General features: G+C 45.1%; 1 protein-coding gene across 1 annotated transcript in view; it reads left to right on the forward strand.

Moving 5' to 3' along the window:
- Window positions 1–20164, forward strand: part of uts2r2 (urotensin-2 receptor 2) — a 45644-nt gene that overhangs the window by 15112 nt on the left and 10368 nt on the right. Inside the window, exons 7-8 of the mRNA XM_041858673.1 lie at window positions 457–610; window positions 14387–14510. Of these exons, the coding sequence (XP_041714607.1) occupies window positions 457–610; window positions 14387–14510 (278 nt within the window). The remainder of the gene's footprint in view (window positions 1–456; window positions 611–14386; window positions 14511–20164) is intronic.

The following is a 20164-nucleotide window of genomic DNA, read 5'->3' on the forward strand; positions in this document are numbered from 1 at the left end:
AATGAATGTTTGTTAATATGTAGGTGTAATAATCCTATCAATTATCATATGTATAACAATGTTGAAAAATATTTGTTTCATTTGGTTTTGTATCCAGTTAGCACATGTATTAATTCATACGATCTCATTTTAGAAGTGATGTTCTCTACCCTGACAGTTGGTTTAACCATGTCTGATGGAATTACCAAGTTTTACCCGAAGTGTTTGAAAATCGCAATTCATAATCGCAATTGCAATATCTGGCGCAAAAAATTGCAATGACATATTTTGTACCAATCGTGCACCCCTAGTGTGTGTGTGTGTGTCTGTCTGTCTGTCTGTCTGTGTGAATTATGTTTACAGGCCCAAGTTACTGTTAAGCACAATTGTAAGAAGCTCTGTATGAATAATGTTCATTAATTGATAGATGGACTGATTGATTGTTTTATTGGTTGATTGATTACTTCCACCCTACAGGGAGGTGCGTGGTCGTATTCAGGCAGTGATAGCGGAGACATTTGACCTGGACCCGTCTCTTCTATACCTCACCAAGCCCACCTTCTTCTCACGCATCAACAGCACACTGGCCAAGACACAGCACGACGAGTACTGGCACCCTCACATAGATAAGGTAAGATTATATTATATAAGATAAGGTGCTGTTATATAATTAAGCAATAATGGCCGAGGGGGTGTGGTAGGTGGCCAATATACCACGGCGAAGGGCTGTTTTTACGCACGACGCAACGTGGAGTGCCTGGATACAAAGCTTAGATGTGGTATGTTGGCAATATACCACAAACCCCCAAGGTGCCTTATTGCTATTATAAACTGGTTACCAACGTAATTAGATAAAGGTGTCATATGTTTTATACCATGGCATTGTTGAATACTCCTTTCTGATTGACTTGAAGGGCATTCTAGAGTGTGCATTATTTCCCTATAACGCACGGTATGTTTGCACATTAGAATTCAATGGCTATAGTTCATTTTTACATGTGTTTGAGCTGCTTTTGAAAGCAAAAGTCGAATTGAAAACATTACTGGTATTGTTGAAATCGATTTTCATAATAGCAAGCTAGGACTGATGGTTTGGTTAGCTAAACTAGCAAGTCTGTTTGTTTGGTTACCACTGCAACTACTGTACTGCCCTACCAATCAAAAAGGCAATAACTGCTAATTTGGTCAAATTAGTTAGTCATTTTTGCTACATTAAATACATGCTTAATCATGTGGACAAGTATCCTGCCTCTATTGCATTGTGTTTTGGAGGAAATGGGGGTCAAATCAAATCAAATTTTATTGGCCACATGCGCCGAATACAACAGGTGCAGACATTACAGTGAAATGCTTACTTACAGCCTGTCAATGGTACTGATGTCGATGTGGTGGTGGAGTCAGGCGCAGGACACAGAAGCTTAATCCAAACAGACTTTACTAGTCATGAAAAAGGACAAATACAAAATAAAGAGCCTCAGACGACGGAGGCGAGTGATACGCAGACCGTGCGTAAAACACTATATACAAGAGATGCGCAAACAGTGCGTAACTACTCTTAATACGAGAATGCAAAAATACAACAAACCCCAACAGACAGGCGAACAATTACACACAACTAACTACAAACAAAACGAGAAACTTAAAGGGGACATAATGAACACTAAATGGAAACAGGTGTACAAGGAAGACAAAACCAAACAAACATCGATAACATTCAACGGTGGCAGCTAGTACTCCGGGGACGACGAACGCCGAAGCCTGCCCGAGCAAGGAGGAGGAGCAGCCTCGGCCGAATCCGTGACAGTACCCCCCCCTTGACGCGCGGCTCCAGCCGTGCGCCGACCCCGGCCTCGGGGACGACCAGGAGGACGCGGAGCAGGGCGCGTGGGATGACCACGGTGGAACTCAGTCAGGAGAGATGGATCTAAGATGTCCCTCCTCGGCACCCAGCACCGTTCCTCCAGGCCGTACCCCTCCCACTCCACGAGATATTGGAGACCCACCCATCCGACGTCTCGAATCCAAGATGGACCGAACTGTGTGCGCCGGAGCCCCCTCGATGTCCAGTGGGGGCGGAGGAGTCTCTCTTATCTCACAGTCCTGGAGTGGACCAGCTACCACCGGCCTGAGAAGAGACACATGGAACGAGGGGTTAATGTGATAATCAATAGGCAGTTGTAACCTGTAACACACCTCGTTCAATCTCCTCAGGACTTTAAATGGCCCCACAAACCGCCGACCCAGCTTCCGGCAGGGCAGGCGGAGGGGCAGGTTTCGAGTCGAGAGCCAGACTCGATCTCCAGGTGCGTACACCGGACCCTCACTGCGGTGGAGATCGGCGCTCGCCTTTTGTCGACGGATGGCCCGCTGCAGATGGACGTGTGCAGCGTTCCACGTCTCCTTCGAGCGCTGCACCCACTCATCCACCGCAGGAGCCTCGATCTGGCTCTGATGCCATGGTGCCAGAACCGGCTGATACCCCAACACACACTGGAAAGGGGTTAGGTTGGTGGAGGAGTGGCGGAGAGAGTTCTGTGCCATCTCTGCCCAGGGGATATACCTCGCCCACTCCTCCGGCCGGCCCTGGCAATAAGATCTCAGAAACCTACCCACATTCTGGTTCACTCTTTCTACCTGCCCATTGCTCTCTGGGTGGTACCCCGAGGTAAGGCTCACCGAGACCCCCAAGCGCTCCATGAACGCCCTCCAGACTCTGGAGGTGAACTGGGGACCTCGATCAGACACTATATCCTCGGGCACCCCGTAGTGCCGAAAGACGTGGGTGAACAGTGCCTCAGCGGTCTGTAGGGCAGTAGGGAGACCCGGCATTGGGAGGAGACGACAGGCCTTAGAGAACCGATCCACAACGACCAGTATAGTGGTATTCCCCTGAGAGGGGGGAAGGTCTGTAACGAAATCCACCGAGAGGTGAGACCATGGCCGTTGTGGAACGGGCATGGGTTGTAACTTCCCCCTGGGCAGGTGTCTAGGCGCCTTACACTTGGCGCACACCGAGCAGGAGGAGACATAAACCCTCACATCCCTAGCTAACGTTGGCCACCAGTACTTAGCGCTAAGGTAGTGCACTGTCCGGCCAATACCTGGATGTCCAGAGGAGGGGGACGTATGAGCCCAATAAATCAGACGATCCCGAACCTCGAGCGGAACGTACGTCCGACCCACAGGACACTCTGGGGACTAGGGTCGGTACGCAACGCCCGCTCGATTTCCGCATCGACCTCCCACACCACCGGTGCCACCAGACAAGACTCCGGCAGTATGGGAGTGGGCCCAATGGACCTCTCCTCTGTGTCATACCGCCGGGACAGGGCGTCTGCCTTACCGTTCTGGGACCCAGGGATGTAAGTTATTTTAAATACGAACCGGGTTAGAAACATGTTCCACCGAGCCTGACGAGGGTTCAATCTCCTAGCTGCCCGGATGTACTCCAGGTTACGGTGGTCAGTCAAAATGAGAAAAGGGTGTTGAGCCCCCTCAAGCCAATGCCTCCACACCTTTAGGGCCTGTACCACGGCTAACAGCTCCCTGTCCCCTACGTCATAATTTCGCTCCGCTGGGCTGAGCTTCTTGGAATAAAAAGCACAGGGGCGGAGTTTAGGTGGCGTGCCGGACCGTTGCGACAGTACGGCCCCAATACCGGCCTCTGACGCGTCCACCTCTACCTGGAATGGTAAAGTGGGGTCCGGATGCGCCAGCACCGGAGCCGAAGTGAACAGGTCCTTCAGTCTCCCAAATGCCCTGTCCGCCTCAGCTGACCACTGCAAACGCTCCGGGCCCCCCTTCAGCAGGGAAGTTATGGGAGCTACCACCTGTCCAAAACCCCGGATAAACCTCCGGTAGTAATTGGCAAAACCCCAAAACTGCTTCACCTCTTTAACCGTGGTTGGGGTTTGCCAATTACGCACGGCTGACACACGGTCAACCTCCATCTTCACCCCTGACGCGGACAACCGATAACCCAAAAAGGAGACAGACTCCTGGAAAAACAGAAATTTCTCTGCCTTGTCATACAAGTCGTGCTCCAACAGCCTCCCCAACACTCGGCGCACCAGGGCTACATGCTCGGCTCGGGTAGAAGAGTACACTAGAATGTCGTCAATGTACACTACCACACCTTGCCCATGCATGTCCCGGAAGATCTCGTCCACAAAGGATTGGAAGACTGAAGGAGCATTCATTAAACCGTATGGCATGACGAGATACTCATAATGACCCGAGGTGGTACTAAATGCTGTCTTCCATTCATCTCCCTCCCTAATGCGCACCAAGTTGTAGGCGCTCCTGAGATCCAGTTTTGTGAAGAAATGCGCTCCGTGTAATGATTCCGTCATACTCGCAATCAGAGGGAGTGGATAACTGTATTTCACAGTGATCTGATTGAGACTACGGTAATCAATACACGGGCGCAACCCTCCATCCTTCTTCTTCACAAAAAAGAAACTCGAGGACGCAGGGGAAGTGGAGGGCCGTATGTATCCCTGTCTCAGAGACTCGGCTATGTATGTCTCCATAGCCACCTTCTCCTCTTGAGACAGAGGATACACATGGCTCCGCGGAAGCGCTGCTCCTGTCTGGAGGTCTATCGCACAATCCCCCTGTCTATGAGGAGGCAACCGCGTCGCCCTCGTTTTGCTAAACACGAGTGCTAAATCCTCATACTCAGGGGGAATGTGCATTGCGGGCACTTGGTTCGGACTCTCCACCGAGGTCGCCCCCACGGAAACACCTAGACATCGCCCTACACACTGGGCAGACCACTCCGTGACAGCCCTCTGTTGCCACGAAATGGAGGGATTATGGGTAATTAACCAGGGAAGCCCCAGCACCACAGGATACGCAGGAGAGTCAATCAGATATAACTGAATAGTTTCCTCATGACCCCCCTGCGTACTCATCTTAAGTGGTGCTGTGACCTCTCTAATCAACCCCGATCCCAACGGGCGGTTATCTAGTGCATGGACAGGGAAGGGAGCATCAACAGGAAGGAGGGGAATCCCTTACACACAAATTCCGATCAACAAAATTCCCAGCTGCGCCTGAATCGACTAGCGCCTTATGCTGGGAATGAGGTGCAACCTGAGGAAATCTTACAGGTATACATAAGTGAACAACAGAGAGCTCTGGGTAAGTGGGGCGCCTACTCACCTGAAATGCCTCCCCAGTGCGTGGCCTGTTGTCCCGTTCCCCTGGAGACCCTCCCCAGCACCTAGCCGCAGTGTGCCCTCCACGGCCACAGTTGGTGCAGGGGACGGCCCCCCTCGGGCTCCCTCTCCTCCTCTCTCAAGCGCCAGCACCCCCGAGCTCCATAGGGCTCGGCTCGGAGGTGCTGGAGGGTGGAATGGACGGCCCCCACTCGGGACGTCCGCGGGTGGCCAGCAGGGTGTCGAGACGGATGGACATGTCCACCAACTGGGCGAACGATAGGTTGGTGTCCCTGCAGGCCAGCTCTCGACGAACGTCCTCCAGTAGACTGCATCGATAGTGGTCGATGAGGGCCCGCTCATTCCACCCCGCATCCGCCGCTAGAGTCCAGAATTCCAGGGCGAACTCCTGTGCGCTCCTCTTCCCCTGTCGGAGGTGGAATAGACGCTCCCCCGCCGCTTTCCCCTCAGGTGGATGGTCGAACACTGCCCTGAAGCGGCGGGAGAACTCCGCGTAGGTGATGGTGGCGGCGTCTATTCCCCTCCATTCGGCATTGGCCCACTCCAACGCCTTGCCGGAGAGACAGGAGATGAGGGCGGAAACGCTCTCGTATCCCGAGGGCGCCGGGTGTATGGTGGCCAGGTAGAGTTCCACCTGCAGGAGGAACCCCTGACACCCGGCTGTGGTGCCATCATACGCCCTCGGGAGGGAGAGCCGAATCCCACTGGATTCCGGAGCTGGGATGGGACGGCTGACCGATGGTGGTGGTAAGGTTGGAGGAGGTGTGGGCACTCCTCCGTTCTCCCATCGGCGCAGAGTGTTGATCACCTCATGCAGGGCGGATCCGAGTTGCTGGATCCTGGCGTCTTGACCGCTGACTCGATCCTCCAGCGACTCGGGTGCTGCTGCTGCTCCTGCTGACTCCATAGTGGTGTGTAATTCTGTCAATGGTACTGATGTCGATGTGGTGGTGGAGTCAGGCGCAGGACACAGAAGCTTAATCCAAACTGACTTTACTAGTCATGAAAAAGGACAAATACAAAATAAAGGGCCTCAGACGACGGAGGCGAGTGATATGCAGACCGTGCGTAAAACACTATATACAAGAGATGCGCAAACAGTGCGTAACTACTCTTAATACGAGAATGCAAAAATACAACAAACCCCAACAGACAGGCGAACAATTACACACAACTAACTACAAACAAAACGAGAAACTTAAAGGGGACATAATGAACACTAAATGGAAACAGGTGTACAAGGAAGACAAAACCAAACAAACATCGATAACATTCAACGGTGGCAGCTAGTACTCCGGGGACGACGAACGCCGAAGCCTGCCCAAGCAAGGAGGAGGAGCAGCCTCGGGCCGAATCCGTGACACAGCCCTTAACCAACAGTGCATTTATTTTAAATAAAAAAGTAAAATAAAACAACAACAAAAAAGTGATGAGAAAAAAAGAGCAGAAGTAAAATAAAAGAACAGTAGGGAGGCTATATATACAGTGGGGTACCGGTGCAGAGTCAATGTGCAGGGGCACCGGCTAGTTGAGGTAGTTGAAGTAATATGTACATGTGGATAGAGTTAAAGTGACTATGCATAAATAATTAACAGAGTAGCAGCAGCGTAAAAAGATGGGGTGGGGGGTGGGGGGGCAGTGCAAATAGTCCGGGTAGCCATGATTAGCTGTTCAGGAGTCTTATGGCTTGGGGGTAGAAGCTGTTGAGAAGTCTTTTGGACCTAGACTTGGCACTCCGGTACCGCTTGCCGTGCGGTAGCAGAGAGAACAGTCTATGACTAGGGTGGCTGGAGTCTTTGACAATTTTGAGGGCCTTCCTCTGACACCGCCTGGTATAGAGGTCCTGGATGGCAGGAAGCTTGGCCCCAGTGATGTACTGGGCCGTACGCACTACCCTCTGTAGTGCCTTGCGGTCGGAGGCCAAGCAGTTGCCATACCAGGCGGTGATGCAACCAGTCAGGATGCTCTCGATGGTGCAGCTGTAGAATTTTTTGAGGATCTGAGGACCCATGCCAAATCTTTTCAGTCTCCTGAGGGGGAATAGGCTTTGTCGTGCCCTCTTCACGACTGTCTTGGTGTGTTTGGACCATGATAGTTCGTTGGTGATGTGGACACCAAGGAACTTGAAGCGCTCAACCTGTTCCACTACAGCCCCGTCGATGAGAATGGGGGCGTGCTCAGTCCTCTTTTTTTTCCTGTAGTCCACAATCATCTCCTTTGTCTTGGTCACGTTGAGGGAGAGGTTGTTTTCCTGGCACCACACGGCCAGGTCTCTGACCTCCTCCCTATAGGCTGTCTCATCGTTGTCGGTGATCAGGCCTACCACTGTTGTGTCATCGGCAAACTTAATGATGGTGTTGGAGTCGTGCCTGGCCATGCAGTCATGGGTGAACAGGGAGTACAGGAGGGGACTGAGGACGCACCCCTGAGGGGCCCCCGTGTTGAGGATCAGTGTGGCAGATGTGTTGTTACCTACCCTTACCACCTGGGGGCGGCCTGTCAGGAAGTCCAGGATCCAGTTGCAGAGGGAGGTGTTTAGTCCCAGGATCCTTAGCTTAGTGATGAGCTTTGAGGGCACTATGGTGTTGAATGCTGAGCTGTAGTCAATGAATAGCATTCTCACGTAGGTGTTCCTCTTTTCCAGGTGGGAAAGGGCAGTGTGGAGTGCAATAGAGATTGCATCATCTGTGGATCTGTTGGGGCGGTATGCAAATTGGAGTGGGTCTAGGGTTTCTGGGATAATGGTGTTGATGTGAGCCATGACCAGCCTTTCAAAGCACTTCATGGCTACAGACGTCAGTGCTACGGGTCGGTAGTCATTTAGGCAGGTTATCTTAGTGTCCTTGGGCACGGGGACTATGGTGGTCTGCAAAAAGGTACTGTGAAACCAAGGTAAATGGCAGTAACAGAACTTACTGCCTTTTAGCTTGGTTTCAACCTGCCCTTGGCTGCAGTTAATGCCTTTTACCTTGGTATCATTTTATTTTGATAGTGATACAATCGAACCTGTATGACACTGACACACACATACATTGCTAATCTAGGGACACAACATCATGGCACAGCATTCCCTGGGGAAAATGATGGTTGAACTTGCTCTGAAACGCCGAAACTCAGACACTGTTAAGAACTAGCTAGCTAAGTAGATCTGAGAACATAATTAATTAGCTAGCTAGCTAGCAAGCATAGACTAACAATGCTACCTGCTCCGATAAGAGGAGATCAGCAATTGATACTAATTTCAATCTATTAGCCCTATAATGTTTTATATTCTGAAATTTCATCTGATGGTTTCTTTGAATCGGTACACCACACAAACGATTTCTAGCCAGTGACAGCCACCTAAACTAGAACTGACGCGCCCCTACCACAATGTCAAACCCTACTTAACTAGCATTAGCATGAAGCAATAGATTTGTGCTACCTGCTCCCATAAGAGGCGATTAGCAATTTATACTAGCTTCAATCTATTATCCCTATAATGAATAGAATCCCTATAATTGTATTCTGACATTCCATGGGTTATTTGAATCAGTAACGTTACACCACACACACAATCTCTAGCCAGCTGACAGTCTATTGGACGTGCACCCCATATTGAATTGTCAAAAGCCACGCACCCTCATTTTCCGGTTAAGCACACACAGCATTGCTACCTCATTAAAAATATATCTACTCACATGTCCAGGGTTTCTGGTTTTCTTTTATATTCCAGTATTGAGTGACTGTCCCGGTCAGGAAAGTTAAAATCCAAAATTTTATCCGTGGCATAAGTAATTAGTACAACAAGCTTTGGCATGCCAAAAGTGTGCTCAACGTGTCTGCTTTAGTGTCATCATTACATGAATGCGGGAAAAAAACAGTTTTGCTAAAATTACTTCCACCAAGTAGATGATTATAGTATCTGTGCGGATCAAAGTTGCCATGTGAGGGTGCATTAGGACTGTACAACCACGTCAAGACTAGGATTTATTCCTGTCAATGTCCATCCATGCAATCTAAATAAGCATTAGGGCTATTGAGACTGCTATTATTATTATTTATTATTTATTTAACCTTTTATTTAACTTGGCAAGTCATCTTAATGATCTTAATATTAGATTTGTAAATAAAGATGCACATTTTAGACTTTTTTGGAGCAGGTATGAAATGAATAGATGAACTGACTTATGACAGTGAAAATTATCATAAATGTTTGCACAAGATAAAATCAACATTGATTATATCCTATTTTATAAAATAGAAGAACTGAAAAGGATTATGATCATATGTTTGCACACCAAAAAATGTCAGTATTAATTATCATCCATGACAGAATAGAATCATTTAGGATAAATATCCCTGATTATTTGCACTATTTATTTCAGTTGAGTGTTACTGTGAGGAGTGATATGGAAGAGCACTGAAGACGTTTTACTTAAAAATGAAATAAGAAATGTTACTTAAAAATGAAATATAACTATTCAGCATTTTATCAATTGTAGCTAAAAGTCATTTCTGTCCTCTTATGACTATGAAAATGCAAATATGTTTAAAATTCATTCTTAAAGCTGTTATTTATTCAAAATTGTCTATGTAAGTGTCATTGAAAAAATATATACAGTACCAGTAAAAAGTTTGGACACCTACTCATCATCCAGGGTTTTTCTTAATTTTTTACTATTTTCTACATTGTAGAATAATAGTGAAGACATCAAAACTATGAAATAACACAAATGGAATCATGTAGTAACCAAAAAAGTGTTATACAAATCAAAATATATTTTATATTTGAGAATCTTCAAAGTAGCCACCCTTTGCCTTGATGACAGCATTGCAAAAACAGGTTTTTAGACATTTCTGTCAGGTTGGATAGGGAGCGTTGCTGCACAGCTATTTTCAGGTCTCTCCAGAGATGTTCGATCATGTTCAAGTCCGGGCTCTGGCTGGGCCACTCAAGGACATTCAGAGACTTGTCCCGAAGCCACTCCTGCGTTGTCTTGGCTGTGTGCTTAGGGTCGTTGTCCTGTTGGAAGGTGAACCTTCACCCCAGTCTGAGGTCCTGCACGCTCTGGAGCAGGTTTTCATCAAGGATCTCTCTGTACTTTGCTCCGTTCATCTTTGCCTTGATCCCGACTCATCTCCCAGTCCCTGCCGTGAAAAACATCCCCACAGCATGATGCTGCCACCACCATGCTTCACTGTAGGGATGCTGCCAGGTTTCCTCCAGACGTGACGCTTGGCATTCAGGCCAAGGAGTTCAATATTGGTTTCATCAAACCAGAGAATCTTGTTTCTCATGGTCTGAGAGTCTTTAGGTGCCTTTTGGCAAACTCCAAGCGGGCTGTCCGTCTGGCCACTCTACTTCCGTCTGGCCACTCTACTATAAAGGCCTGATTGGTGGAGTGCTGCAGAGATGGTTGTCCTTCTGGAAAGTTCACCCATCTCCACAGAGGAACTCTAGAGCTCTGTCAGAGTGACCATCGTGTTCTTGGTCACCTCCCTGACCAAGGCCCTTCTCCCCCAACTGCTCAGTTTGGCCGGGCGGCCAGCTCTAGGAAGAGTCTTGGTGGTTCTAAACTTCTTCCACTTAAAAATGATGGAGGCCACTGTGTTTTGGGGGACCTTCAATGCTGCAGAAATTTTTTGGTACCCTTCCCCAGATCTGTGCCCCAGATCTGTGCTCTATGGACAATTCCTTCAACCTCATGGCTTGGTTTTTGCTCTGACATGCACTGTCAACTGTGGGACCTTATATAGACAGGTGTGTGCCTTTCCAAATCATATCCAATCAATTGAATTTACCACAGGTGGACTCCAATCAAGTTGTAGAAACACCTCAAGGATGATCAATGGAAACAGGATGCACCTGAGCTCAATTTCAAGTCTCATAGCAAAGGGTCTGAATACTTATGTAAATAAGGTATTTATGTTTTTATGTTTAATATATTTGCAAAAATTTATAAAAACTTGTTTTTGCTTTATCATTATGGGGTATTGTGTGTAGATTGCTGAGGATATTTTATTTATTTAATCAATTTTAGAATAAGGCTGTAACGTAACAAAATGTGGAAAAGGTCAAGAGGTCTGAATACTTTCCGAAGGCACTGTATAAAAATAATTGAATTTGCAATCTCATGTTAACTTTTTTATAATTAGTATTACCCTACGTCATACTTCTATCATGTTCCAATACATCATTATATATTACAAGATGGGTAATCATTTAATGTAATTCAAACATTAAATGTGGTCCTCTGTAGCTCAGCTGGTAGAGCACGGCGCTTGTAATGCCAAGGTAGTGGGTTTGATCCCCGGGACCACCCATACACAAAAATGTATGCACGCATGACTGTAAGTCACTTTGGATAAAGGCGTCTGCTAAATGGCATATTATTATTATTATTATTATTATTATTATTATTATTATTATTAAACAATTGCAGTGCTGCTTTTCACATTTATTCTTATAACAAGACATTGGCTTCTTGTAAAACACAGTATGAAATGTGACTGATGCAGAACCTACATCTCCATGTAAATGCAACTGGTATCTTGGTGGAAGACACAAAGGTTGCAGTTTCAACTCTGTTACACTGCCAGTAATTAAACGGTTATTATATTAATAGCATAAATGAGAAGTATAGTAAACTAACAAATGAAAATGGCAGATACTTCTCTTTGCTTTGGTATTACCCTGCAATTTGTAACATATCATGCCAAGGAAGAAGGCTGTAACAGCTATTTATGGGTCTAAGGTCATGTCAGAAGTCAGGGTCAACATTAATAACAAATTAGCTCATAGCAAGACAACAGATCACTACATCTCCAATGATCTCCCTAGAATTCATTTGGCTGGACAATTTTAAAAAACGTTGAAGCCATTTTTCTCAGTTCCACGCTATGAGCAGTTACTGCCTTTTTGCTTGGTAGGGCAGTGTAGCTATCTAGTAAACTTGCTAGCTACTTCAGTGGATGTTGAACACATTTCTACCAGCAAATGAACACATTCCTAGTGGCAAATGTGTTAAATTATACACACACACACACAAACGTTTAAACTTTGCCTCTTTCTGCATTATCCAGTGTGAACATTTTTACAGGGGCACCTAGATTACCTTTAGTTTTTGAAGTCCAGAAGTGTTGAAGCCTCATAGCTTACCAAAATGCAATGAATATCCCCTTCTCCTATTTCACAGACTAGCAGGCCCGCTGACTATAGTCAGACTCGTGTAAAGCATACACTTCCTCCCATCTGTGTTTTAAATATCCTCTTTAATATTTATGAAACTGATTTCATATTCAAGTAAGAAAGCTGAAACTGTTTTGTACAGTAGTTCTATATCAATTACATCATAAAACGTACAGTATGGAACAGGAAAACTTATTGAATGTGTTTTGGGGTGAAGAGTACAACTTTTTCCTTGTTATTTTGTCTCTCCAAAAAGTGATTGAAATATAATCTTGAGGGTAAGTTCATGGTTCATTGAAAGTTGCGTATTTTCTGTGAGATTGAATGCAGCTTTGATCGCACGTGAATGTACCTCATTATTGTTTAGCCAGCAGGGCAATAGAATGAAGTGATAATTTCATACCAGAATTTGATTCCTCCCATTTGATCTTCCTGTAATGTCTCGACTGTGGACCTCGGCAAAGCAAACTTTTTGAAATTCATTGGGTTATTCAATTAATAGGACTGTTAGCGCTGTTTGTACACGTTGAACACTACAGATAAAGGTCCTAAAGGATATGTCGGAATGTTTATCTTATCTGTTCGCTAAGGTGTGTGTGTGTTCTCGTATCTTTGAGCATTGTTCATTTGCTGGTGCTCTATCGTCTGGCTGTCCGTCCGTCTGTCCATCCCTCCCTCCCTCTGCGTGTGTACGTGCGCGTATTACATATTCTGGGTATCTCTGATCATTATTCATTTTCCGGTGCCCCAATAATTTCTTGTCTTATCTCCTCTGAGTCTTACGCAATATTAATTAATGTCACCTTATCCTCTCTCTCGGCTCCTCGACAGCTGGGAAACTGCAATCCAAAAACGTGTGCGTGTATTAGATATTCTGGGTATCTCTGATCATTATAATTAATGTCACCTTATCCTCTCTCTCTCGGCTCCTCGACAGCTGGAAAAATGTAATCCAAAAACACCAGCCCTCTCCCCCATCTGTCTCATCCACCCTGCCCCTTCCCCCGCCACCAGGCTTAATTGGCCCAACCAGGCCCTCATTTAAATGTAAATGGTTTAAGTGTCTTTAGGGCTGGTTTCACTCTTGGCTTCTCTGCTGCAATGTGTCTGTTCTCTGTACAGCCCAGGACAAATCTACATAATGTCTGGCATGAAGACGTGGGAAACTAATGCAGTATTTTTGGTAACTTTATTTGGGTAGTCCATCTGTAGATGCTCTACAGACTATCAGTAACATTTCAACTAACTATCTGCTAGCCCTAGCCCTATCCCTTATCCTAACCCTAAACTTAACCCTTACCCTAACCCATATTCTAAACCTAACCGTAACCTTATCAAGCAGTTGCTTACCAACAGATAGTTTGTTGATAGTCCATCTGTAGATTCTCTACAGATGGTCACGCTATCTGGACTATCCAAATAAAGTTATATTTTTGTATTACTTTTGTTACTTTTCTTTTGCCAGTGCGCCACTGTTAAATGCATATAGGAGAAACACTGCTTATGTAAAACTGTGTGATTTTATTCATAACCTTGCCATGCCCATGCTCATCCAGTGAAGACTGAAACACTATTTTGGGAGTATGTTCCCAAATTGAAGAAGAACATTTTAATTATGTTAATTTGACTTCAAATAATGTTATGTCCCAGATGTAATTGGGTTTGATTCGATGGTTTTTAGATGTTTTATTTATTATTATTTTTATTCATCAAAACCCCTGTCTAAACAAGCACTATTGTGACTTGACATGACAACAGTTGTTCACAACAGTTAATCTCTTATTTAGTCTAATCAAACATCTGCCCAATAAGATGTTCAGATTTTTAGAAGCTCCTGAAATCTCTCTTGCTGGCATTATTACTTTTCGGGACATGTTGTTTGATGAAAATACTTTAATAAGGCAAAACATCTGAAATTGCCTGCTGTTGCTAGGAAAATGAATCAAGGCATAAAGGTATGAACAAAAAAAGAATCTGACTCGGTATTACTGCCAAGTGAGTGTATTGTTTGTGTGCAGAGATTTAAAAACCTGTTGTGTTACCTGCATAACAGGTAACCTACGGATCCTTTGACTACACCTCTCTGCTCTACCTGTCTGACTACGGAACAGACTTCACCGGAGGGAGGTTCATCTTCATGGACTCCAATGGCAACCGCACTGTGGAACCGCGAGCAGGTAAATCTCCATACAATGTAAAACAGCTCAAAATCTAGTGAAAAACTATTTGTAAATGCTATTAATTTTTACTATCCCTATTATTATTATAACATTATTACTAGGGGCTTTTGGCTGTACATTGTAATCAGCGTTTAACAGTGTTACCAGTGCTTCGTAAGTGTCCACTCTGTTTATGGTTAAAGTAGTGTTTATGTGTAGCCTAAATGAGCCCTAATCCCCTGTAAGTGGGTCACTGTGTGGAAGTAAGGCCGTAAATGCTGCAGGATTAGCCGTGATTGTCCTTGGGGGGCCTCGGGCTAATGCTGTTGTCAGTCACTGTATTAGCTAACACTGTTGATCATGTTAACTCTCGCTCTTATCCTCTCTGTAATTAATAGTCTGCATTTATTTATAGATGATTGTAAAGCATGGTGATTCTGTGTAAACTGTTTAGTTTCAAGAGAAACTGATGTGATTAGATATTGCTAATTTCATACATTTATCTGCAGTATTATTTCAAAACATATCTCTCTGTGCCTTGTGTATGACACAACTGGTTGAGTGGAAGTGTATGATGTCCATATTCAGTCCTCTCCACATGAGACTGTTAGCTTGCTTTCTCTCGCCCTTTATCACTTATTCTCTTGCTCTCTCCCTTTAATCTCTCTCTGGCTCTGGATTTATCCGCCTGTCGTAGTTTCTGAAACTATCTATTTCTTTCTCTTTCCTCTACTATGCATCTTTCTTTTCTTTCTCGTCTCATGACATTGAGTTCTGTGTTTTATCTAACATACCTTCAAAATACACATAACCTAAGTCCTTTATTATTAAAGAGAGAACATGCATATTACATGTATGACTGTATATGACTGCTGAGAGAAAGAATGGGGAAGAAAAAAAGCAGGAAAGAGAGGGTGACCGTGAACGGTTTTGAAGAGGGACTGCTGTGTGTCTTCTCGGCACACGACCTAAGTCCTTTATTATTAAAAGAGAGAATCTCCATATGACAGGGAGGCAGAGGATGAAGAAAGAAAGGAGAGGGTGAGTCTGAATGGTTTAAAACAGGGACTACCATGTGTCCTCTGACATTTTCAGAGCCCTCGGAGTCCTCCGCTGAGCCACATTATTAAAGAGAGAATCTCCATATGACAGATAAGACGGAGCAGAGCGTAAAACTGAACCGCTGGCGATTGGAGTGTCAGTTTGCCACTGCTTATGAAGAGAGAGCAAAATAAACTTGTGCAGAATTCATAATGTTATTCAGGAGCAGTTATTTCCAGGTTGGAGCCAAGTGGGAGACGTGGGAGAAGTGAACCCCACACTGAAATAATTAGGGCTGTTTGAGATAGCAGTGGGAGAGGGAGGGAGAGAGATACATATTTTGAAGGGCAAGGAAGAAGGAGAAAGAAGGAAGGGAGAGAGAGAGCAAGTGATGGGAGAGAAAGAGATTTGAGAGAGAGATTGAAAGGGGAGAAACCGATCATGAAGGAAAGGAGAGATTAAGCTGTGAGATGGAGAGATTGAGGCAGAGGCTGAGGAGGAGAGATGCAGATGCAGGGATAGGATGAGGTGGCGAAAAGGGCATGTCTGTCAAGTCACAGGAGTTAATGGGTGTTAGCCTATAGGACCAGAGGCATTCTATACAGGTGGCTCGTCTGATTGGTGCTTTAAGACCACAAATTCCAGTCGTCCCTCTGTGGCTGCCTGTCTGGGGGTCTTCAACCATCTCTTGCCCAGGGACCCCTTCCCAGGCAAACCGGCGACCCAGGGACCCCCATCATACATTAGCCAACATCGGGTGAATGATGATGGCAAGGAGAAGTAATCATTTATTTTTATTTGTTATTGATTTAGTAGATAGTTTTCATTATTTTGACCATCCTACATTATAATTGGAAGAGGAAGTGTAATTTTTAACATAGCCTATTAGCTAGAAAGGTAACTCCAAACACATTTTCGCTAAGAGCAGCTGTTTAGCTAGTTAAACAAAGGTTAGCCATGTGTTGGCAAAAATTAATGTCCAAGTCAAGAAAGCTTACCAGCAGCACTTGCCACACTGCTTTTACAACGCCTATGTCAGATACTCCAGTGAGTGTAATTGGCTCCAATTAGTGTAATTTGCTCAGTATTAGGAGCTGAGAAATAAAGTTGACATCATTAGACAGATATTCTCATATTTTCTACAGTAGGTAGTTCATGTAATAAAAAAAATATTTTATTATGTTGTTGCTAGCGATATTCCTAAAAACATAAAACTATTTATTTTGTAAATCATTTTTTGTTAAATATTTTTGCGGACCCCCTGCAGGACCCCTAGCGGGTTGCGGACCCCCGGGTGAATACCCTTGCTGTAGATGATCCCCCTAGTACTCCTATTAGCAGATCATACAAGGATATATCAATATGTACAAACAGGGAATATTTACAGACACAAAGGTTTCTTTACATCCACATAGCAGGAGTTTGTTACTTTAACACTAGGGGTTTGCACAGAAGTCAACCCAAGCGCTTAAATATATTTATGAGACTCTGAGATATACAGTTTAAAATCAGACTACTAACTCATGCATAACACACCCGGCAGTTTGGGGAGAAAGAAAGCAAAAAGGTGGATCATTAATTATGGTGGTGTGGGAGGAATAGATTAATTGTCTGGAGGATATGGATGCTTTTCTGCTGATGAGAGCGTGGGTGGTGTAAGGTTTATAGGCTAAGCAGCTTCTACAGGGTTGGATGAGTCATACACCTGCATCTATTAATAGTCTAAAGTAGCCTCCTTTCCTCCTTCCCTTCTTGCCTTGTCTCTTTCTACATCAATGGTCTCCAACTCACATCCTGGAGAGCTACTGTGTGTGCAGGCCTTTGCTCTAGCCCTGCACACCTGTTTCAAATAATTGATTAAGCTTCGTCCATTACGTTTCTGCCACACTGCTTCCTCCTATCCTGTTTTTTCATATGAGTGTAGATAAAGGAGAGGAAACTAAGGAGTGGAAGCCACTATAGACACTATTGAGCTGCAACCATGTACTTTTACTTGGAGACAGAAAACACTTATCTCCTTCATATTCAATAGCTGCATTTTCACAGGCCGCCCAATTCTGATATTTTGCCCAGTTATTGGTCTTTTGACAAATCAGGTCAGATCTTTGCCAATAATTTGGCAAAAGATCACAATTGACCTGCCTGTGTAGCCAGGGCAGACTAGAAAAAGCTACTAACCCTATCTCTCTCCCTCCCTTACCCTCTACTAACTGAAACTCAGCCAAGGTTTAAATAGCCTCATAAAATACAATAGCCTGTGGGGCCGTGGGCACAGCAATATCAGTGGGTTGGTTTGGAGTCTGGCTGATAGGAGTGTGATTTGATTTGCTCACTAGCAGCCTCTTAGCTTTGTATCTGGTCTCATGGAGAAACGTGCATGGCCACGCTTGCACTTCGCTAACGTGATTATGCATGCAAAGATAAGCTACTGTATATCCTCCTGAATATTGGCACTGCTCCATAAGTCCGTAAGCCACAAAGCTAAGCTAGAAGAGGAGCAGAGGCATGTGAATTCCATTCATTCAACTGTGGCAATAATACAAATGCTGAGCTATATTGTATGCTAATATATTTTTGCAAAGTATATTATTTTATACTAATACAATTGCTCAGAGAAAGATTTTAATAAAAATGTGTACTTATAAAATTATTAATTTATCTCAAAAGATAGGGGACAAAATTATTGGCACCCCTGTTTTCAATACCTTTCAATACTTCACCTTGTGAGGAAAACGGCACTGAGCCTTTTTCTAAAATGTTTTATGAGATTGGAGAACACATTGGGAGGGATCTTAGACCATTCCTTCAAACAGAATATTTTCAGATCCTTGATATCCTTGATTTCTAAGCCAAACCCACCACTGGTTTGTGTGGCCAAATAACTATTTTCATGTCAACCAACAAATGTAAATGCCTGAGTTCAGTTATCAATTATTCAATATCTATAATCTCAATCAGTTTGATCTCAGGATGATCAATTTAGCAAATAATAATTACATTTCATACTTCCAGATTTGTCTTAATGTACATATCATTTCGTTAAATGTAACCATATCAATGGCATAATTGTCCCGTGATGATCTGTAGGGCCGTGATCATTGTCCATTGATATAACACAATAGGTTTGAAGTGTGCTCTCCCAAGCAGCGCTCCGTGGTAATAACTAGAAACAATAACTGATGGCCCGATCTCCCGAGCGCAACAGATAGTTCAGATGAAAGATAACAGATTCGGTGGATTTACATTGATTTGTGGACGCACACAATGTCTGGATTAGAAGGAGTTGGGGGAGAGAAAGCAGCGTGGTTGGGCGGTGGCGATTTCCTCCTTTTAATGAGTTGAGATCTGTCTGACATTTCTACCCTACCTAATTAAAGCGCTCTGGCCCAGCTGCGCAAGCGGCCATGATTTAAAGGGCAATTCCACCAACTCCATGGGCCTTTTCCACAGCCACCCTGGGATTTTGATAAATTCCACATTCCTCAAAAGGCTCATCCCTCCACGTCCTCTGTCATCTCAGGGAGAGGAATTATTCGGGCAACTGGATGGATATATGTCCGGTTCTTTACCTGGATCTTCCCTGATCTAACACGATCGTCGGTCCCAGGCATGGTCTTGGTGATATGGCCCACCGGCCAGGAGGCTCAAGGCAGTTGAGGGTCCACTATCATAACTACTTGGCCAGTGTCCAGGCTGACCGTTTCTCTCTGCCATTTCCCTCTGTGCTGTAGGCTTGGTAAGTAATCCCGATTGAATTGGGCCCAGAAATGGTCAGCCAAGACACCGGTGTCTGCCAGTGAGGTTGGTATCAGCATACATGATTTGAGGAAGTGGGGCGTCTCGGCACCCCATCGAGCAGATTCGGTGTAACCGGATCTGGATCAGCGATGTCTGCAGAGAGATATCCCAAGGGTTTGGAGTTCAGTATCCCTTCCACCTCTATCAGGACAGTCCGCAAGACGGTTTCAGTGACAGTTTGGTGACCCAGGATGACTCGTAAGGCCGTCTTCACCAATTTGATCTCTCACTCCCATGTTCCTCCAAAATAAGGAGCACCTGGAGGGTTGAAAAACACCCCCAAAGCATAATGTTTCCACCTCCATGTTTGACGGTGGGGATGGTGTTCTTGGGGTCATATGCAGCATTCATCCTACTCCAAACACGGCGAGTTGAGTTGATGCCAAAGAGCTCGATTTTGGTCTCATCTGACCACAACACTTTCACCCAGTTCTTCTCTGAATCATTCAGATGTTCATTGGCAAACTTCAGACGGGCCTGTATATGTGCTTTCTTGAGCAGAGGGACCTTGCGGTCACTGCAGGATTTCAGTCCTTCACGGCGTAGTGTGTTACCAATTGTTTTCTTGGTGACTATGGTCCCAGCTGCCTTGAGATCATTGACAAGATCCTCCCGTGTAGTTCTTGGCTGATTCCTCACCGTTCTCATGATCATTGCAACTCCACGAGGTGAGATCTTGCATGGAGCCCCAGGCAGAGGGAGATTGACAGTTATTTTGTGTTTCTTCCATTTGCGAATAATCGCACCAACTGTTGTCACCTTCTCACCAAGCTGCTTGGCTATGGTCTTGTAGCCCATTCCAGCCTTGTATCGGTCTACAATCTTGTCCCTGA

This window comes from Coregonus clupeaformis, chromosome 31 (assembly GCF_020615455.1).
Source record: "Coregonus clupeaformis isolate EN_2021a chromosome 31, ASM2061545v1, whole genome shotgun sequence".
In the NCBI taxonomy this organism is placed as follows: Eukaryota; Metazoa; Chordata; class Actinopteri; order Salmoniformes; family Salmonidae; genus Coregonus; species Coregonus clupeaformis.